At 38.2% G+C, this 20,608-nt stretch overlaps 1 protein-coding gene across 5 annotated transcripts in view; it reads right to left on the bottom strand.

Moving 5' to 3' along the window:
• Window positions 1–20,608, bottom strand: part of Tnrc6a (trinucleotide repeat containing adaptor 6A) — an 82,031-nt gene that overhangs the window by 38,523 nt on the left and 22,900 nt on the right. For 4 of the 5 annotated variants that reach the window (XM_075972114.1, XM_075972118.1, XM_075972117.1 and 1 more), the window contains 2 exons: window positions 16,352–16,373; window positions 891–1,274 (listed from right to left, as the gene is read on the bottom strand). In XM_075972114.1, the coding sequence (XP_075828229.1) occupies window positions 891–1,274; window positions 16,352–16,373 (406 nt within the window). The remainder of the gene's footprint in view (window positions 1–890; window positions 1,275–16,351; window positions 16,374–20,608) is intronic. The other variant, XM_075972119.1, reaches the window with a different exon arrangement.

Raw genomic sequence — 20,608 nt, 5'->3', positions numbered from 1 at the left:
AGATTTCATTACAGATGATTGTGAGACACCATGTGGTTTCTGGGAATTGAGCTCAGGACCTCTGGAAGGTAAGTCAGTGTTGTTACCATCTAAGCTATCTCTCCAGCCCCCTCAACTTCTTAATTATCTACAACCTGGATTATATACAATGTTAAACTGTTTTGGAAAGTGAAGGTCTTTCTATAAATGTAAGAGTAAGCTAACTAATCTTGTTTTGGAGTTATCTGAAATGAGGGAACCTCAATGGAGAAAATGCTTCCATAAGATCCCATGAATTAGCTTTTTGATCAATCTGACACAGGTAGTAAGTGGTTTTGGGGAACAGGAAGTAGTTTTAATCATGATAACTATATGTGTCCTTCTCATAATGTGCAGCTCTAGAGACATGGATTAGAAATGTCTTCCTTTTCCTTTCCTATCACAAGAAATGTATTGCCAAAGAGCACCATGGTGGTTATGAGCATAGCTCTGGAATCAGACAGAACTTTGAGTCCAAAATGTACTACTTACTAGCTGTGAAGTAGGGCAATATATTTTAACACAGAGCAATGCTTGGCATACATAAAAGAACATCCAGGCAGCAAGTGATAGTCACCAGGGAAGGTCAGGGGGTGACCGCATAGCACAAGGAGTGGGGAGGGCTCACTTTTAACTACAAACTTAATAAATATGGGACCTGAGAGAAGATGAAAACAATCACAATATTCACTTTCTAAGTAAGGTAAGTATGTAACTGGCAGTAAAGAATTCTCCACTCAAGTGGCCTATTCAGGATTCTTAAAGCCCAGCTCTTGAGTTCTTGCCATACAAAACATATCACCAAAAAATCAGAGATTATAAACGTTACTACACTACCAAAAATGAGTCCTATAGGAAAGGTCTTTTCTCACCTGACTGGGTTTTGCTGTTCTGCACCTCTCCGTTATTTGGTGGCTGTTGATTTGTTACAGCACTGCTTTCTGATTGGTTGTTTAACACCTTAACAGCAGATCCCAGGTTTGCTGCTATGACAGGAAAATGCTGACCCCTCTTTAGAAGCTGTTTGTGTTCCTGGTGGCGAAATCGTGGAGGTACTTCACGAGGATACCGAGGCAAGGCCTGTGGCTGCTGTTGCTGCTCTTGCTGCTGCTGCTGCTGTTGCTGCTGCGGCGGCGGCTGCTGATTGCTGGCTGTAGCTCGCTTGGCATTATTATTAGTGCTGGTTGCTGTGGAAGTGCCGTTATCAGAGTTGGCAGGCTGAGGCTGGCTTACACTGGGCTTTATCTGTTCTGGCACTAATTCCAACAAAAGAACAGAGGTGGAAAAGATTAGCCAGTGAAGTACACCTTACCCTCAAACTCAAAGGCACTATGAAAACAACCGAACAGAAGCTTTAAGCGTCAGAACAGCCTCAGTCAGAGGCTCAAATTTCTGAAGAGATGCCACTGCCTAGAGTCAAACTTTACTTCTCCTGACAAGCTACTCAAGTATCCACAAGGGTACACATTCTTGTGCTGGGGTTACAAGTGGATACAGTCATGTTGTACTTGGTCACTACTTTAAGTATTTAGAAGATACAGGTGGAAAAGGCTTTATTTCCATACAAAGGGCAAGATTATGAATTTTCCACTGGTGAATATATCTAAGCAAAGAACAAGTTCAGAACAGGATGCAAATGCAGGAGACAGGATGGAACCTGTGCAGCTTTCAAGAGTGAGGAATGACCTGGACAGCACCTTAGACAAATCTAAGAAAATACTTGTGTGGTGCAGGATTGACTGGAAAGTGATAGGTGATTCTAACTGTTCAGCACGAATATCTGTAAATAAACTAATGGAAGCACCTTAAAGCTACAAAAATAGACCTCATTCTCAAAACCACAATTGGCATGGTATCTGGACTTAGGCTTCAACTTCAGCCTCAATGAACCTGCTGTAAGACATTCCAGTATCAAACGCTTTAGTCATTGCAAAGCACAGGACATATGCCTGTTTAAGTACTGGCTATTCTGTAATGGTGGTGTGGTAGTTTGAAAGAAAAGGCCCAAAATAGTGTCCAAAGAGAGTGGAACTATTAAGAGGTATGGCCTTGTTGGAGTATATATGGAAATACGTTAGAGGAAATGTGTTATTGTGGAGGAGGGCTTTGAGGTTTCATGTACCTAGTGAGACAGACCACTTCCTGTTGCCTGCTGATCAAGATGTAGAACTCTCAGCTACCTTTTCAACACATGTCTGCCTGCACACTGTCATGTCCCACCAATGGACTAAACGTCCGAACCTAAGCGGGCCACCAAAATGAAACATTTTCCTTTATAAGAGTTGCTGTGGTCATGGTGTCTCTTCACAACAATGGAAACCCTAAGACAGCTGGCATACCATTCTATATACCTGCAATGGTTCAATCCCACTATAGAACAAAATAAAACTCTGGTGAGGACACTTGAGAAAATTCCGGTAAAGGCTTAAGTAAAACACCCTTAGCCCAACTTAGAAATCTCAATATCAGCCCGATAACACTGAACCTGATAGAAGAGAAAGTGGGAAATACCCTACAACAGATGGGCACAGGTGATCGCTTCTTAGGTATAACCCCAGAAGCACAGACATTAAGGGCAACATTGAATAAATGGGACCTACTAAAACTGAGAAGCTTCTGTAAAGCAAAGGACACTGTCACTAAGACACAAAGGCAACCTACTGACTGGGAGAAGATCTTCACCAACCCCACAACAGACAAAGGTCTGATCTCCAAAATATATAGAGAACTCAAGAAACTAGACTTTAAAAGGCTAATTAACCCAATTAAAAAATGGGGCACTGAACTGAACAGAGAATTCTCAACAGAAGAAGTTCAAATGGCCAAAAGACACTTAAGGTCATGCTCAACCTCCTTAGCGATCAGGGAAATGCAAATCAAAACAACTTTGAGATACCATCTTATACCTGTCAGAATGGCTAAAATCAAAAACACCAATGATAGCCTTTGCTGGAGAGGTTGTGGAGTAAGGGGTACACTCATCCATTGCTGGTGGGAATGCAATCTTGTGCAACCACTGTGGAAGTCAGTGTTTCGGTTTCTCAGGAAATTCGGGATCAACCTACCCCTCGACCCAGCAATACCACTCTTGGGAATTTACCCAAGAGATGCTCTATCATATGTCAAAAGCATTTGTTCAACTATGTTCATAGCAGTATTATTTGTAATAGCCAGAACCTGGAAACAACCTAGATGCCCTTCAATGGAAGAAATCTCATTTGTTTCTATTCTATAAACAAATTCTATAAAGCAGGGATGGCCTTAGTCAATCACCCAGCAAACTGTAACCATTCAATAGATGCTATTGTTGTGGCCTACACAAGAGCTATTGTCAAGTGTTTCTACTGTAAAGATGCTGTGACTGAGGCTTTGCTCACTGTGTTGTTAGAGTATTCAACCCAGCTTCCTTCTGCACCATCAGTTCCAGGGCTGCCTTTCGTTCAGCAATCCAAACTAATTTCCCTTCTGTAAAGACTTGCTGAGTTTGATTGACTCTCTCTCACATTAACATTTTCTAATATAAAATCATGTCTTCCTTTTTTTCCAAGGTGACTTTATTTTTTACAGGACTCAAGCAAACTGTAGTCCAAGAGAAATTACAATAAAAAACTAACAAATATTCTCTCTATTGTTTGGAACTCTTTCATCCATCATCATTTTATTTATTTAGTATATGTCAACGTGGCACAAGCTAGACTCATCAAAGCAGAGGGAGCCTCATTGAGAAAATGTCTCCTCCATAAGGTTTAGTTAAAGGCAAGGCTTTGGGGCATTTTCTTAGTGACCGATGGGAGAGGGGCTACACATTATAGGTATGGCTAGAGCAGGTGGTCCTAGGTTTTATGAGAAAGCAGGCTGAACAAGCCATGAGGAGCAAGCCAGTAAGCAGCCCAACTCCATGGCACCTATACATCACCTCCTGCCTCGAAATAAACCCTTTCCTCCCCAAGCTGCTTTTGGTCATAGTGTTTCATCACAGCAGTAGTATCACTGACTAGTATCCCTGACTAGGACAGTGTGTGTGCGTGCGTGCGTGCGTGCGTGCGTGCGAGAGCGAGAGGGAGAGGGAGAGAGAGAGAGAGAGAGAGAGAGAGAGAGAGAGAGAGAGAGAGAGAGAGAGAGCGAGAGCGAACAAGATCCTGGGGACCAAACTTAGGTTTTGTCAGGTTTGGCCACAAACCATCTCATTGGCCCCATCATTTTCAGTCTTCAAAAAGAATATTTATTTTTATATGTTTAAGTGTTTGCCTATATGTATGTATGAGCAATATGTGCATGCTCTTAACTATTGAGCCATCTCTCCAGGTCCATCCTTTTTATTTTTTATGCTTACTAACAAGTCTTTTAATAATTTGGGCCAAGTATTTTGTTGATCTAATTTATGTCTTAATTTTTTTCTCTTAACATAATGGTCTCAATAGGTAATAATGACATAGATTCCTTTGTGCATCTTACAATAATATGGAAGGATTAGTGATTTGAAATATATTTTATGGCTGTCAAGGTGGCCCAGCAAGTAAAAAAGCTTGCCACTAAGTTTGACAACCTATGCTCAGTAAGTTTGACAACACACACGGTTAAAAAAAAAAGACTCCCACAAGATGTCATCTGATCTCTATGCATTAAGACACACACACACACACACACACACACACACACACACAGTACAAAGTATTAGAATACTTAAAGTGCCTCCAAAATGAAAGGAAGATAAAACAAATGTAACTAGAAATTATAGGCAACATTAAAAAAAAAAGCCTGTTTTGTCTGTTTTTTTTAATGTGCTTAATACTGGATTCAACATGCTATCTGACAACTGACTGTGAACTTAAGTTAGTAAAGTAAGTTGTTGATCCTAGAATAGAGGGTTTATTAATATCAATTATATTACTGAAAATCAAAACACAGGACTGGAGTGGTTAAGAGCACTGACTGTTCTACCAAAGGATCTAGGTTCAATTCCCAGCACCCACATGGCAATTCATAATTGTCTGTAAGACCCAGAAAACAGGATGCTCTCTTCTGACCCCTGTAGATATCAGACATGCATATGGTGTATAGATATACCACACATATTAGATTTAAAAAATTTTAAATCTCAAAAAAATAAAGCTAATAAATGAATTTAAAGGGTATAGGTAATCAGTAGTGGGTAATTCTGGCTGTTGTACATATATATTTAAATACTTAATTATGTCAGTAAGAACCCAAACCATTAGACAGAAGGGAAAAAAAACTAAAAACATGTTCAAAAGACATGAAAATAAAATAAAAATTTCAAAATTGTGATTAATATAAAATGCTTAAAATACAAAGAACAAGCCCTCATAATATGTATAATCACCACAAATATGAAAGAGTTAAGTTCATTTGTTTAAAGGTAAAGCCTCACTGGATGGTAGTGGTGCATGCCTTCACTGCCAGCACTTGGGAGCAGAGACAGGAAGATCTCTGTGAGTTTAAAGCCAGCCTAGTCTACAGAGCTAATTCCAGGACAATTAGGACTGTTACACAAAGAAACCCTGTCTCAAAAAAACCAAAGAAATCATTTGATAAGTTATAAACTGTATAAATATAAACAACTATATAAACAACAAATTTTCTGGGTCAAAAACATCATCATTATAAATGACAAAGCTAGTAAATAAAACTGCCTTAATTACCAAAATTGCAAGACTAGGAAATAGTATAAAGCATAAAATAAAACATATTGAGGTTCAGCTAAGCTAGTGCTCAAAGATAAATTTATAGTGTAATTATTTCGAACAATCAAGATATAAAATAAACAACTCAGGAAGGCAAATAAAGTAAAGGCAACAGAAAGAATGAATCAGTAAAGTACTAACAAAACCAATTTTAAAAGATTTAAAGTTACATTTCGTGTGTATGTGAGGTTGTTCATTTGTCACAGCAGTCAGAGGACAACATGTGGCAATCAGTTCTCTCCTATCAGGTGGATTCAAAGGACCAAAATCAGGGTGTTGAGCTTAGTAGCTAGCACCTTTATCTACTGAGCCATCTTACTAGGTCCAGAAATCAATGATTATAAAGTGAACTGACAGGCTTGATTATATTACAGCAAAACAACCAGTTAACATATTTTTAAGGGAAATGAAAAAAACTTTTCTAAAAATTACTCTCAAGGGCAGGGTATTTGGCTCAAATAGCAGAGCGCTTGCCTAACATGCATAAAGCTACCCTGGGCTTGATTCTCAGCAGGAGGATCAGAAATTCAAGGTCATCCTTGGCTACACATCAAGTCTGAGGCCAGTCTGGGCTACTCAAGATCCTATTTCAAAAAAATAACATTCAATTTAAAAATAAGTTTAAAACAAAACAAAACCCTCAACCCTGTAGCTAGTTGAAAGTCTAGAGAAGGGAATGTTTAATAGCAACAAAGAAATGGGAAAAGTAAACAGGTGAACTAATTAGCATAGAAGAAACAGAAAATTATGAACATACCCATTAGGACTGGGTCATTTATCTACACCACTGTGTTTTTTGTTTGTGTGCCTTATACTACTTTAAGACACATGCATCTGTCTTTTTATGGTCCCAGAGCACAGTAAAAGAATACCAATATAATACTACTGTCAGACACCATGGAAATGTACAGCATCAACCCACCAGAGGAGTGATTCTGATGGAGGTTAATCCTGTCCAGGCAAGGCCTGCAGGACCATCAACTCTGGAAACTGTTGCTCACTTTTGCTAAAGCAGCCTGGTGTCCCCCTAATACCTGCATTGTAGTGTGCAATCTCATGTGACATGTATATGTAATCTCATGATTACAACTCAATCTTACGGGCACATATATCTGTAGATTGTCAGGAAGATGACTTTTCATTTAGCTGTATAGGTCTATAGAAAATGTGCTGGGGCATGCTTTATAACTAGATCTATTTGCCTGTTGAAGATAGTAGACTCTTCAAAAAAAAGCTTGTTTTGTTCCTTTTTGCTCAGGCTAACTGCACATAATTAGCTCACTTAGTTCAAAAGTAGACTAAAGGCTTTTTGTAAATAGATCGTGAGTTTAAAACCTTACAGCTATGCACAAAGTCAGAGTCACAGATGTCCAACCAAGGTTACTACTACATAAAGCACCTTAAGAAAAGCATGCCAATTCTTTGCTTGCCAGTCTGTTGACAATAGACCTATGTCTCAAAGTTTGTCACTGGGCACTGTGCCTTATATCCCTCACCCCCACCCCTGGTCTAGGGTCTGCTCACAGTCTTACTCCTGTAACCTTGGGTTACCATGGCAAAGGCTCAGTTCCTTATCTTTTTACCCAAGGGATGTGCTTTTGACTAATGAGAGTTAACTCTTGTAATTTTTTTTTTAATCACTTCAAAGCTCCTGTAGGGAGAAGAAGCTAGGGGAAGCTAGGAGAGATTAAAAAGAAGATAGGAGAGGCAGAATAGAAAAAAAAGACACTGATTTGGAAAAGCACGGAGTGTGAGAGTTCATATATTTGCCCCAGATATCCTACGAAAAAGATTCATTTCACTTGTTGTAGCATCCAATCTGAATCCTGAAGAGAATCTTGGGGCTCTTACAGATCTCAAGAAATAATTTTAGGGCACCTTTGAGGGTTCCTATACTCAATTTTGAACACCATCACTATAGAAAAATCCATGCATACAATGTAATTGAATATATAGTCCTAGAATTCAAAACAGACTGAACTAAAAATATAAGTTTAAGATTCAACATAGACAGAAAAAGAAGTCCTAAAGAGTTATAAAATGAAAACGGTATGGTACAGAAAAGAGATTTATGAATCAAAGAGAAGAAATCACAAGAACAAGTTAAGTCAAAGGCAGAAGGTCAGAGGCTGTTTGTTTCAGTAGATATGGTTGCTCAAACAGGATAGCTTCCTCAGTTAATCCCAAACTCTCTAGATCTAACTAATAAGCAAAGCAGGTCCAACAGATGACCTCTTTGATGGGATGCAAATGAACTTCATGTCCCCTGTGGTGCTGCTGTGAGTGAGGTGTGTATTAATTTACTCTGCAAAAACTTCCTACATTTGCTTGGTCTTATCCTGCCCCAGACACTTTCACAACACCCTAAGCCTATCCTGCCTCCAGTCATATCTATCATAAAACTATTTTCAGAATGAATCTAACTCATTGAAATGAATCCTCTCCATCATTTTTCCAAATCCATATACTGTTATGTCTATAATACAGTTCCTTTCTCTTCCACTGTACCAAATGCTAGCAGTTCTCAAAATGAGTTATCATGGTCGTCCATGCAATTTTTTCTGCCCAAAATACTTTGACAGTTTCCTTAAAGATCTCTGCCCATTATACCTAGAAAACAATTCATCAATGCCCTCTACAGCAGCCTTCTAACTATTTCCTAGGACCAAAAGTTTTACTCTCCACCATTCCGACAAATTCTGAGGCTGCAGTACATATATAGTCTGCAAGTGCTGGTTACTGAATCCTCTTTCAATAAAATGTTCAAGATCCAGCATAATGAGGTACAGGATCCATAGAGTACCATGAAATAGCTCTGAAACCACATGATGATCAAGAGGAAAAGGATGATGAAGTTCACTAGTTTGCTGAACAAATCAATCATAATAAAATCTAAAGTCATATGTAGAAAACAAGTTCACTCACTCAATGTAAATAACATGAAAAATACAGAAAGGTCCCCTAATTAGCTTAAAAAAAACAAACCACAAAACAAAACCTAAGCCGGGTAGTGGTGGGAGTTAGTTGACATGATCATTTTATTGTACACATGTATAAAATTATCAGAAATTTGAAAAAAAATATTAAAATACAACTGTGGCACACACCTTTAATCCTGGCACTTGGGAGGCAGAGGCAGGAATATCTGGGAATTTGAGGCCAGCCTGGTCTATAGAGCTAGTTCTAGGACAGCTAGGCTATTATACTAAGAAACCCTATCTCAAACCAAAAAGGAAAAAAAAATCTTAAAATACAGTTGTTCAAATGATATATTTTTTCACATACTATTTGTAAATATTCTTTAAAAGTTTTATACAGAATAGGGGCTGGGAATGTGGCTCAGTTGGCAGAGTGATTGTCTAACATACATAAAGCCTGGGTTTGATTCCTGGCATAGTATAAACTAGATGTAGGTGGCTCACATCTATAATCTGTAATCCCAACGGTGAGGTGAGACAAGAGACTCAAAAGTTCAAGGTCCTTCTCAGCTACGTAGTTTAAGGCCAGCTTGGGATATGTGAAACTTTGTGTCAGGAAATCAAGATCATTGCAGATAGAAGAAAGTTAACACATAACAAAACAGCATATCCAAAATTTAGACAATACCACATGGGTCCTCCCTAGTGTAAAAGCAATTCCAATACAAAACAGTGTCCCCTTAAAATCCTAACCACTCAAAGTCAATTATTCTAGCTGTTTCCCTACTCTGTGTTCTTCACAAGGAGACATTGCTCTTCCTCTCATCTCTCCAACCTCCCGAGAGCCACAACCTCAGCACAGACTTTCATATGACATGTACCCAATGAGAATATCAACACTTATCAGACAGGTATCCACAACAAAACTTTTCAGTAAAAGGGGTTTCCAACTTCTGTTGCTTTTCCACTTTGTATCTTTTAGTAAGGTATCAAGGGAAAGCATTTGAACAGTTTATTGCCTCAGAAGTACTATGGTATCTTAACTTCCATTTCCTTGCATTTTTGAGACAGCAAGACAGGGAAAGAAGCCAATTAGTTGAACAATAAGAATAATAAATAGCTTTTACCAATATAAATGAGTTTATAAATCAAATTTACCGAAATCATGAAAAACACTATACTGGCATAAACAACACTGTCTTGCAGATACTTCCCCAGCATAACAAAAATTTCATATTCTGCAGTAACCAGTCAATTTTGAAATGCTGAATGCAAAAAAAAAAAAGTCTTTAAACTGGAAAGCCCTAAGATAAAATGCTAATATTTTTACTGATAAGTAGTGTTTTAAGGTTTTAAGAGTTAGTCTAGGAACTAGCTCCCTGTCAATCCACTAACTCCTACTAATTAACTCTTACTAAGTGGTACGACTTGAATGGCTGTTAGAAAATATTTAAAAGTTTATTTTATGTAGGCATGAGCAAACCTTAATATTTCTGCTGAGAAGTCCCTAGGGGCCTGGCCAGTGTTGTGGTGGCACATGCCTAATCCTAGCACTCGGGAGGCAGAGGCAGGTGGATCTCTGAATTTGAGGCTAGCCTGGTCTATAGAATGAGTTTCAGGACAGCCAGGGCTACACAGAGAAACCCTGTCTCAAAAAACTGAAGGAATAAGAACAGAAAAGTCCCCAAGGAAAAATATCAAACAGCAAGATAACACAAAGTACCAGTTCAAAATTAAATAGCAAATAAAAAATATTAAATTGAGTTCACTTAATTTTAATTTATCTCACAAATTCTAGAGAACAGCTCTGCTCCCTAAACAGACTCTACCTACTTTCCTACTCAAGGCCTCCCCCCCACCCCCCCAATTCCTTAAGTAGCAGATTCTTGACAGCTCTGCTGTGGGTGACCTTGTTAGCCAAACACAGGATGAAACTTCTCTTAACAGAAGGCTAGCTCTGTCTACTCTAAAATACAGGGGCTTCATTGGACATGAAACTTGTTCACAGTGTTCACAATATACACTACTGCTGAATCTTGTCCAAATATGTAAGATTCAGAAAAAAAGATAATAGCCGGGCGGTGGTGGCGCACGCCTTTAATCCCAGCACTCGGGAGGCAGAGGCAGGCGGACCTCTGTGAGTTCGAGGCCAGCCTGGTCTACAAGAGCTAGTGCCAGGACAGGCTCCAAAGCTGCAGAGAAACCCTGTCTCGAAAAACCAAAAAAAAAAAAAAAAAAAGATAATAAAAGATCTACTTCTCACCTAGAGGCACACCCTAGAGAAGGGCCACATTGTCCTTCTTAAGTTCCAACAGCTCTCTCCAAATTTGTTAGAACTAATTTAACTACACGAGGTTCTTCCACGAGGTTCTTCAGCCTCATAGACACACTTCTTATCAAAATTTATGCTTTTGAAACAGAGTACACATGTCCAAGCAAGTCTGGAAAACTGTTCTACAACATACTATAGATCAACACCAACAGAGCTCTAACTTCTTTTCTGACTCAAAAATAAAGTGACAATACCTAAAAATTCAGCTGGAAGTTAATAGAAAATACCTAGTGAATAATTAATGCTACAGAATGCTTAAGTTTCCACGATCTTTAGGACCATAGGCAAAATTTTCTAACAGAAATCTGGATCAAAAGTGGGCTATCTAAACAAACAAACAAAGTCAAATAAGAAATAAGGTTTAAAAACGTATAATTTAACCAGATAAAATTATTCCAGTTTTAAAACAGACATATATTTTAAGTAAAAAGGATCTGTTCTTTTCCTCCTCTATCCCCACCTTCCCTGATATAAGGAAAAGATGAATGCACTGTTTCAGTTTCATGAAAGCCTAATTTAAGAAAACATTCAACACAACCACGTAACTCAGACCTGGAAGTCAAAGCTAACATTATAAAAGCTATCTAATTCTGTTTCCCTTTGAGTATATATTTTCCTTTTCTGTGTATGTGTGTCTGTGGGGCCTGGTGCTCCTAATCAGATATTCTCCCATCTGTAGATTGACTTCAGGCATGGCTCTCTCCATACATGGCATTTTTTCCCTCATGGCCACAATCCTAGATCTCAGATTAGAACTCTATATAACGTGAGAAATACAGCAAGCACTAATCCAACAATAACTAATAAGCATGTACAGTTAACGCATGTGAATTACTAACAAAAATTCAAAGTTAAACAGGTAAACAAGAATGGGCAAATCATTAAAAATTAGTACAGTAAATATTAGTAAAATCAAGAAGGGCCTGGAGAGATGGTTCAAGGGTTATGAGCACTGACTGCACTTCCAGAGGACCTGAGTTCAATTCCCAACACCTACATGGAAGCTCACAACTGTCTGCAACTCCAAGATCTGATATCCTCACACAGACATATATGCAGGCAAAATATCAATGCACACAAAAATAATTTTTAAAAAAGGCAAGAAAATTCTAATCTTAACCTATTAATCTTAGATTGACTCTTTTACTGAGTGTGTGTGTGTGTGTGTGTGTGTGTGTGTGCGTGTGTGGTGGCGGTCCTGTCTGCCCGTCCATCCAAGGGACCAGAAGATGTCAGATCTTCTGAGGCTGGATTTAGAGGCAGTATAGGTGCTAGAAAATTAAATCCAATCCTCTATAAGAACTGTCAGGATCTTAACCTCACCATCTCTCCAGCCTGCCTTGGCTACCACGCCCCACGCCCACCCCCAAGTGTTAAAGATGATACAACTCATGCCTAAATGTAAACACAATACACAATACACTATGATTTACCTTGAATGGATTGGGCTCTACTTTAATGGAAGAAAAAAGCAAATCATTGTCTGGGTAGGAAGGCCCAGAAACTGCTGCAGTTAACTCCTACCATGTTATTTCAAAAGATGAAAGATGGCTAGGACTATCTAACCCAATGTATGTCTGTTTTCATCATAATTCCATACTATTGAGGTATTATTCCCATTTTACAGATAAAAGGACAGAGACACAGAAGAAAGCTGTGCATGCAAAAGCATCTAGTAAAATGCTAAACAGAGCTAGGTTAAATCAGTGTGATCCTAAAACAATTGTCATTTTTAGTGTACAACACTAACTTTCATCTTAATTTGAAATTAAGAGTATAGCCATTCCCCTACTATAAAGAGAGCCAAACTCTCTAACAGGGGAATGGCTAATAATGGACTAACCACTTTAAAAATGATTTCATCTCAATTAAAATAAGACATTAATGTGGGCCCAATGAGTTAACATTAATGAAAAAACAAAGGAAAACAAACCAAGATCTGCATTCACTTCTGACAGGGATGAGCCACAGTTGTAGATTTTAGCTCAAAGTGCTGCTCTCTAAAAACCCAAATTTTCTACCCACATACCTGAATGCACAATACCTATCCAACACTTGGCCTCTAGGCCCTACACCTTCTAATCCACTACCTTTTCATTCTACAACACAGACATTGGCTGGATTATCAAGGAACTTGTCCAAAACCACAGAAATAAAGACTGCAAAGGTGACAGTCATTCCCAGTTACTGTCTTTAGCAGTGATTCAAAGCTCTCAGTCTTTGGCCATCCCAGCAATATTTCCCTAAGGACACAGCAGAACAAGGGCTCTTACTCAGAATACAATCTAAAACATAAATGCTCCTTTTATCAGAATTAAAGGACAGTAAGTGTACATATTAATACAGGTGAAATGTTTTGGTGTGTGTCTTTTTAAAGGACTTATAACTGATACAGCTACTCTTACTAACTCATCTTAATTCTTCTCCAAAAGCTTAAAAGAGAAAGTCCCTGGATTGTTCATTTTGAAACAGAAGCCCTAATTATTGCTTTAGTCCTCAGCATTTCTGTGAAAGTACCGTGTACATTAATCGAAGCTGATGTGTGTAAGTCATATTCCCTCCTTCGTAAGGGGAAAAGAAAAATGGGGATTCTGAAAATCAAACAAAATTGTTTTCTTAACTATTTTCCATGAAAGTAGGTGGCTATTTTTTTTCTATCTTGTTAGTACAGAGTTACAAATCTTATTTGCTACACAACTCAAAGCGTCTCTCACAGGACGAAGAGAATCTGCCACTAGGAGGTTCTTAATCAGCATCATCTGTGTTCTGTTTCAAACGTCAGCACACATATTGGTCTCCAAATTATCTCACAAAGTAGAACAATGGTACACAAAACAATAAGCCAGACTAATCTCACCACTACTCTAATTCTCCTAGGGATTAATCTCCCACCTAAGTGATAGAATGAACTGCAGCTACGTGTACCAGATTCTCTGGGGTATCACATCAGCTGCAAACAACTTCCATTTACCCAACAGCCTCAATCACCTACACCATATTACATGCTTGAAGCCACAGCTTTCTGATGGTTGTTTACTACTCTGAGCGCTACAAAATCACTTAAGTCCCTGAACTTTGTTCAGCATGAGGTCTGATCTTTGAGAGAGAAGAACAAATGGCATCTCTAAAATGAAAACTAAATGCATCATACGACACAGCAGTACCTCCTCAAGTACATACCCAAAGAGACAAAGGCAGCACCTTGACTCCAGGCCCACTGCAGACTTACTTACATTAGCAAAGATATGGCAAAACACGAATGTGTCAGTAGACAAACTGCAGCATACACCTGTGTATGAGCACACAGAGACAAACAGATGGGAAGACACACACACACACACACACACACACACACACACACACACACACACACACACTCTGGAATGTTCTTCAGCATCAAAAAAGAATTCCTTGACATTCGAAAGAGGTAACATGAAGACTTCTCACCAGAGGATCTCACAATATAGCTCTGACTGGCCTCAAACTCACTATTTAGACCAGGTTGGCCTTGCTCTCAGAGCTCCTCCTGCCTCGGTCTCTGGAATTAAAGGTATGAGCCATCATAGAGCAGCTCAGCAGCTACTACTACTGTTATACCTGGCATCTCTTCTCTTTACCCTATATTCTTTATCATCCCTCTCTGGTCTTCCTTCTCTGTGATCACGACGTCTCTAGGCTGGTATGCCGTCAATCCCCTTTATATCCCGACGCAGAGACAAATATTCCATCCTTATTACCAGTTTTGTCTACCAATCTCCTCTGTCCAGAAATGTATTTGTCTTAGCACTCTTAAAATCTCCACTCATGTTTCAGCCAGTTTTCCACACAGAGAGGTTAACAGTTTGAAAACATGAAAGACGCTGGACATGGTGACACATGTCTACCATTCAGAGCTCCTAGTTCCAGCCTAGCCTATAATACAGAAACAACCCTGTCTCAAAACAAAATAAATAAGCCATGCCACTTTGTTTAAGTTCTTTATTAGTGGCTCCCAGCTGCCTATTAAACTCCAAGTTCCTTGGTATGTTCACATATGAATGCATAACATTTACATAATACACTCATAAAGCTCACTGTGACTTGATTCCCACCTGCATCCCAGCACTGGGGCTATAAAAGCAAGCTGTCATGCTCAGTACTTTACACGGGTCCTTGAGGTTCAATACAGGTCTGATTTACCTCCCAGTCAGAGACTAGAAGTTCTCCAGAAACTACCAGGTGGGGTAAGGACAGGACACTTATGGGAGCCCTGAAGCCGAACAGAATAGGACATTTCTCCTTTCCCAGGAGGTGTTTAACCTAAACTCATGGCTGAATCTACATATGCATATTTCTTGGATTCTATTGAATCTTTTCCATAAATCAACACTGGTATTGCAAAGTGTCAAAACACTAAGGATTTCTCTCCATCTTTTTTTCAAAACTGTAAATAAATCCTCAAATTCCTGTCTCTCAAATTTTCCTTAGGTTCATGTAAACACTTTCTTCAATAAAATAGAGGGTTTATCTGTTATTTACTCTTATACAAGAAACTCTAATAGATATCATCTTAAATAGTGTTAACCTCATAACCATAACACACACTTCTGACACAGCTAAAACCCCAATTTCGTATGCTGGAGCCAATTAAGTTCAGTCTCTGAGCTGTACAACTTTCACTACTAAGTACTCAGGGCTGGGTAGCTGAAGGACTCCTGGCTCAACGACTGCTGGGTTAGCATCATATTACTTAAATGGTAATACAGGAACAGACGTCACTACTATGTCTTTACAACATATTACTTAAATGGCAATACAGGAACAGACGTCACTACTATGTCTTTACAACATATTACTTAAATGGTAATACAGGAACAGACGTCACTACTATGTCTTTACAACATATTACTTAAATGGTAATACAGGAACAGACGTCACTACTATGTCTTTACAACATATTACTTAAATGGTAATACAGGAACAGACGTCACTACTATGTCTTTACAACATATTACTTAAATGGTAATACAGGAACAGATGTCACTACTATGTCTTTACAAAGGACAGAGGACAGGAACGAAGCAGGCAGAAACTTTCCCCACCCCTGCACATAAGATTTTAGAATGAAAGACCGAAGGGAAGGCATTTGCCCCTAAACTCTCACAGTATTAGAAAACGGGACTACTCAGAAAACAGCCCTTAGGGCAGTACCTTTTCCATGTGGTGACATTTACCATAAAAAAGCCCCAAAGGAAGACACCAAGGTGACCACACTGCATTAGTCTGTCCCACCCCAGGTTTCTTCATAAACTTCTTTACCGTCCCAAAGTGAAAAATAAAAATGCACATAAACAACTTTCTTTCAATGAAAGAAGAAGAAATAGCTTTAAATAACGTACCTTTGATTTTTTGTTCAGTGGCCTAAAATGAAAACAAACAAACAAAAAACAATGTAAATATGAAACTGAGAGAAATGAATTGTTATGATAAAATGCTCATATTACTATATAAGATATACATTTTATTAAAGAAATTATCATTTAGATGAACCGTATAGGAAAAGACATGCAAAGCATTCTTTTCCCATAGATGTGCCCCATTGTTCTTGATATTATGTTTAGTAATAAAAATTTCTGTAATCATTCATTAGACATAAAGCATAGAAGACATTTTATGGTGGCTTATAATTTTTCAAATGTGAGCTATATTTTTCTCATGTTATGTTTAAAATATTTTGTAATTATCACCTTTGTATAAAAAGGTTTCTAACAAATTTTGTATGTCTCAATAGCTTCAAATAATCAAAGACTAATTATATTTTCTACAAAAGTTATAAATAATCACTTTGGCCAAATCTGTAATAAACTTCTGGATATCAAGTTAATATATTATTAATTATATACAATATATTATACATAGATATCTATACAATATATATTATATAAATTATATATCTATATAATATACAAATTTTATTACATATATTAGTATATTTAATACAGTCATCTTTTCAATATTTGTTAGGTGAGAAAACTTTTTTAACTAACTTGTAGCTTCTGACACATCTAATGTCTCATGAAATGACTGATGAGCAGCTGAGCAGCTGAACCTGTGCCCATGTTTACTAGCTAGTTCTCTGACACCAACACTGAGGAAAAGGCTGGAGGACAGTGAGGCTCACATAGGCAACCAGCTCAAATTGCAAGGGCCTTGACAAGAACAAGAATCTGCAAGAGAGGTCCCCAAGCAAAATCACCTTCTCATCAGAATTGGTATGGAGACCTGAAAGTAAGATTCAAGAATTTTCAGGTTGACTAGAAAGGCTAAATATTAGTAGCTGAATAACAAAGAATTATTTCTAAATTTAGACAAAGTTTTACCTAACTGCCTCAAGGCATAATTAATTTTGCTTTGTCAAATAAAATTATTAAGCTACCAAAAATTCCATTTTAAGTTTTACCATTATAAATATATGTAATAAAAAATGTAACAATTACTCTACTTTTGAAGCCACACCAAATGTTCATCTTCATTATGATGCTATGTCCAGTTTTAAAGCACTAGATACATAAAATAATGGAGGCCCATCTTATATTTTATGGATCAAAATTAAAAGGAAAACAGTGATGGAAGGGTAATGCTAAGAGGCCTGTCAACTACCTTGACAATAATTATTTATTTTAGGGAGAAGTAATTTTGAAAATCAGATTATAGGAAAAAAATAATTCCTTCAGAGAACTCAGCAAGAATTCTACAAAGTTTTAGAAGTGTTATATATGCTATAACTATAAAGCCAAAGAATCAGCATAAGAATTACTTTGTAAACCCAAAGTCATTCTAAAAAAATTACATATTTTTTTCAAAGAAGATACATTGCAAGACGCAGAAATTATGACATTAAAACCAAAGGTATCCAGTGTGACTTTCCCCGACTGTGCTGGTGTGGGAAAGCAGTTTTATGTTGTTTAGAGCAGTGGTTCTCAATCTTCCTACTGCTGCAGCCCTTTAATACAGCTCATGTTATGGAACCCCCAGCCATAAAATTATTTTCATTACTACTTCATAACTGTAATTGTGCTACTGTTATGAATCATAAGGTAAATATCTGTGTTTTCCAATGATCTTAAGTAACCAAGAGTTTGACCCTCCTCACCAAAGGGGTCACGACCCACAGGTTAAGAGTAGCTGTTCTAGAATAATTGACAGCCTCACCAGTATTCCTGTCTCCTATAGAGAATGGCCCTGAGGAGGTAATCCAAGGTCTCTAACCCTGAGAACACTAACCTAACAGGGTGAAGGAACATCGGCAATAGAAATCAAGAGCTCCCTACAACTGAAGAGAAGAAAATGCAAGTGGTAGAATTTTGCTTCTTTAAAGCAGGTTTCTGGAACCTCGTCCAAGAGCACAGTATGATCAACAAATTATTATAATGAGTTTCCAAGTGGGCCTCGTATTTTAATACTGATTGTCTCTATTGCCTTAAACTGTAGCCATTGGTCATACATATGATTACTGACCATTGAAATAAGGCCAGTTTAAGTGGAGATCTTCAAAATATATACCAGATTTCTAATAGTGAAAAATTTTCAAAGAATAAAAGCTACTTTATTAAAAATATTGTGTATGAATTGTATATTAAAACAGCAATATTTGGGCTCTATACTAAATTACATAAATATATTAGAATTGTCCTTTATATTTTCTTGTGTTGTTTTTTAAATAGGTTTCACTATGTAGCCCTGACTGCCATGGAACTAACATAAATGCTTCTTTCTGTCTCTGCCTCCCAAGTGCTGGGACTAAAAACTGTTTCTTTTTTACTTTTAAATGATCCTTCCTTTTCAACTTTCTGAGTCTCACTTCCTAGTTCTTCAAAAGGGGAAGTTACCAGTTCATATTTCAGAATTATTTTGAGGATTAAGCAATAAAACATTACAGATTAGATTAGGAAAATACATGACATTATAGATATAGTTACTCTACAAAACAATTACAAGGTTCTAACAAATCAAACGTGGAAGCAAACAGTTGGCATTTTAAATATTTAACATTTTTCACTTTAAAACAATCTTTCGTTGTGATTCTACAAATGGAGACACCAGATAGGAGTAGACAGGACAATGGATGCTTCATTCCCAGTAGTTCTGCAGTGCCTGCCTAACTTTCAAAGTATCTAAGCAAACTATAGGGGCTCAGGTTCTGAACCATGCCTTTATTACTGACAATGTGTGACTTGGTCAAACTACTCAACTTTTCTAAATTAGCTAACGTTCTACCTCATCTGCAAAACAGAGGCAAATGCCCTTCTCTCCGCACTATCATGAGGCTCAGGGCTCCAGATTGGCTCAAATGAAGGAACGGGACACTGGGGAGCAGTCAGTAGGTATACGTTCCTGCTGCTGTCAGCTAATCAGCTAAACTGCCTACCTGAGCGTTAGCTCATTTCTACCTCTCACATTTGTAAATGTGCTGACCCCCCGCCAGTTCTTCGTCTTTCTCCTTTCTGATCATTTTTTGGTTTTTCGAGACAGGGTTTCTCTGTAGCTTTTTGGAGCCTGTCCTGGAACTCCCTTGGTAGACCAGGCTGGCCTCGAACTCACAGAGATCCGCCTGTCTGATCATCTACAACACCTTCCCAATATTATAATTGAACAGTGGTGGTGTGAATAAGAATGGCTCCCACAGGCTCAAATGTTTGAATACTTGGTCCCCAGTTTGTCAACTGAATTAAAAGTGAGGCATTGTTGAAGGAAATATATCCTTGGGAATAAGCTTTGTGGTTCAAAAGCCCACACCATTTCTCAGTGAGCTCTCTCTGCCTCTTGCTTGTGGATCAATTGCCCCAATGCCATGTCTGCCTGCCACGATGGTCACGGACTCTTATCCTCTGGAATTGAGTCCTGGTAAACTCTTCTGTGAGTTGCCTTGGTCATGGTGTCTCTTCACATAGAAAAGTAACTAAGATATCCATGGGAGGCCTGTCCTTTTCTGAACAGAAACAGAGGGGTGGGTGGAGTGAGGGAACTGGGAAGAGAAGAGGGAGGAGAAACTGCAGTCATGATGTTTTTTTTTAAAGTAACAAAGACACAAAAGAATAAAGAATTAATCTAGTTCAACTCACTTTTTTTTCTTCCTTTTTTCTTTTTTTTTTTTTTTTGTTTGTTTTTCAAGGCAGGGTTTTTCTGTTTTTCTGTGTAGCCCTGACTGTCCTGGAACTCAATTCTGTAGACCAGGCTGGCCTCAAACTCAAAGATCCACTTGCCTGTCTCTGTCTCCTGAGTGCTAGGGTTAAAGGCCTGAGTCACACCAGGCTCAACTTTTTAAAAATGAGGTAAGTACTACCCAATAGTCTTTCCTATGAGTTAGCAAATGGTAGCTAGTCTGAGGAAGAACAGGGGTGTGAAAGGACAGAGCCATAGGGACAGCATTTCAGCGCCCTCAATGAGTGCTCCTCAGTCTGGTCCTGTTATCACCAAGGTTACAGAGAAGCGCACTGATGAGACTCTGCATCATCCCCAAAGGGAGGAAAGAAGTTAGATGTTTCTACAACCTAAGTCTCTTTTAGGCTTTAGTAACTCACATCCATAAAACCCTTAAAAGTCCCTTCAATTCAAACAGTAACAGCAACTAAAATAGCATTAATGTTAAAATATAC

Source organism: Microtus pennsylvanicus, chromosome 5 (assembly GCF_037038515.1).
Source record: "Microtus pennsylvanicus isolate mMicPen1 chromosome 5, mMicPen1.hap1, whole genome shotgun sequence".
NCBI lineage: Eukaryota > Metazoa > Chordata > Mammalia > Rodentia > Cricetidae > Microtus > Microtus pennsylvanicus.
The sequence above is the reverse complement of the archived record's forward strand: the minus strand, read 5'-3'. Positions and strand labels throughout refer to the sequence as shown.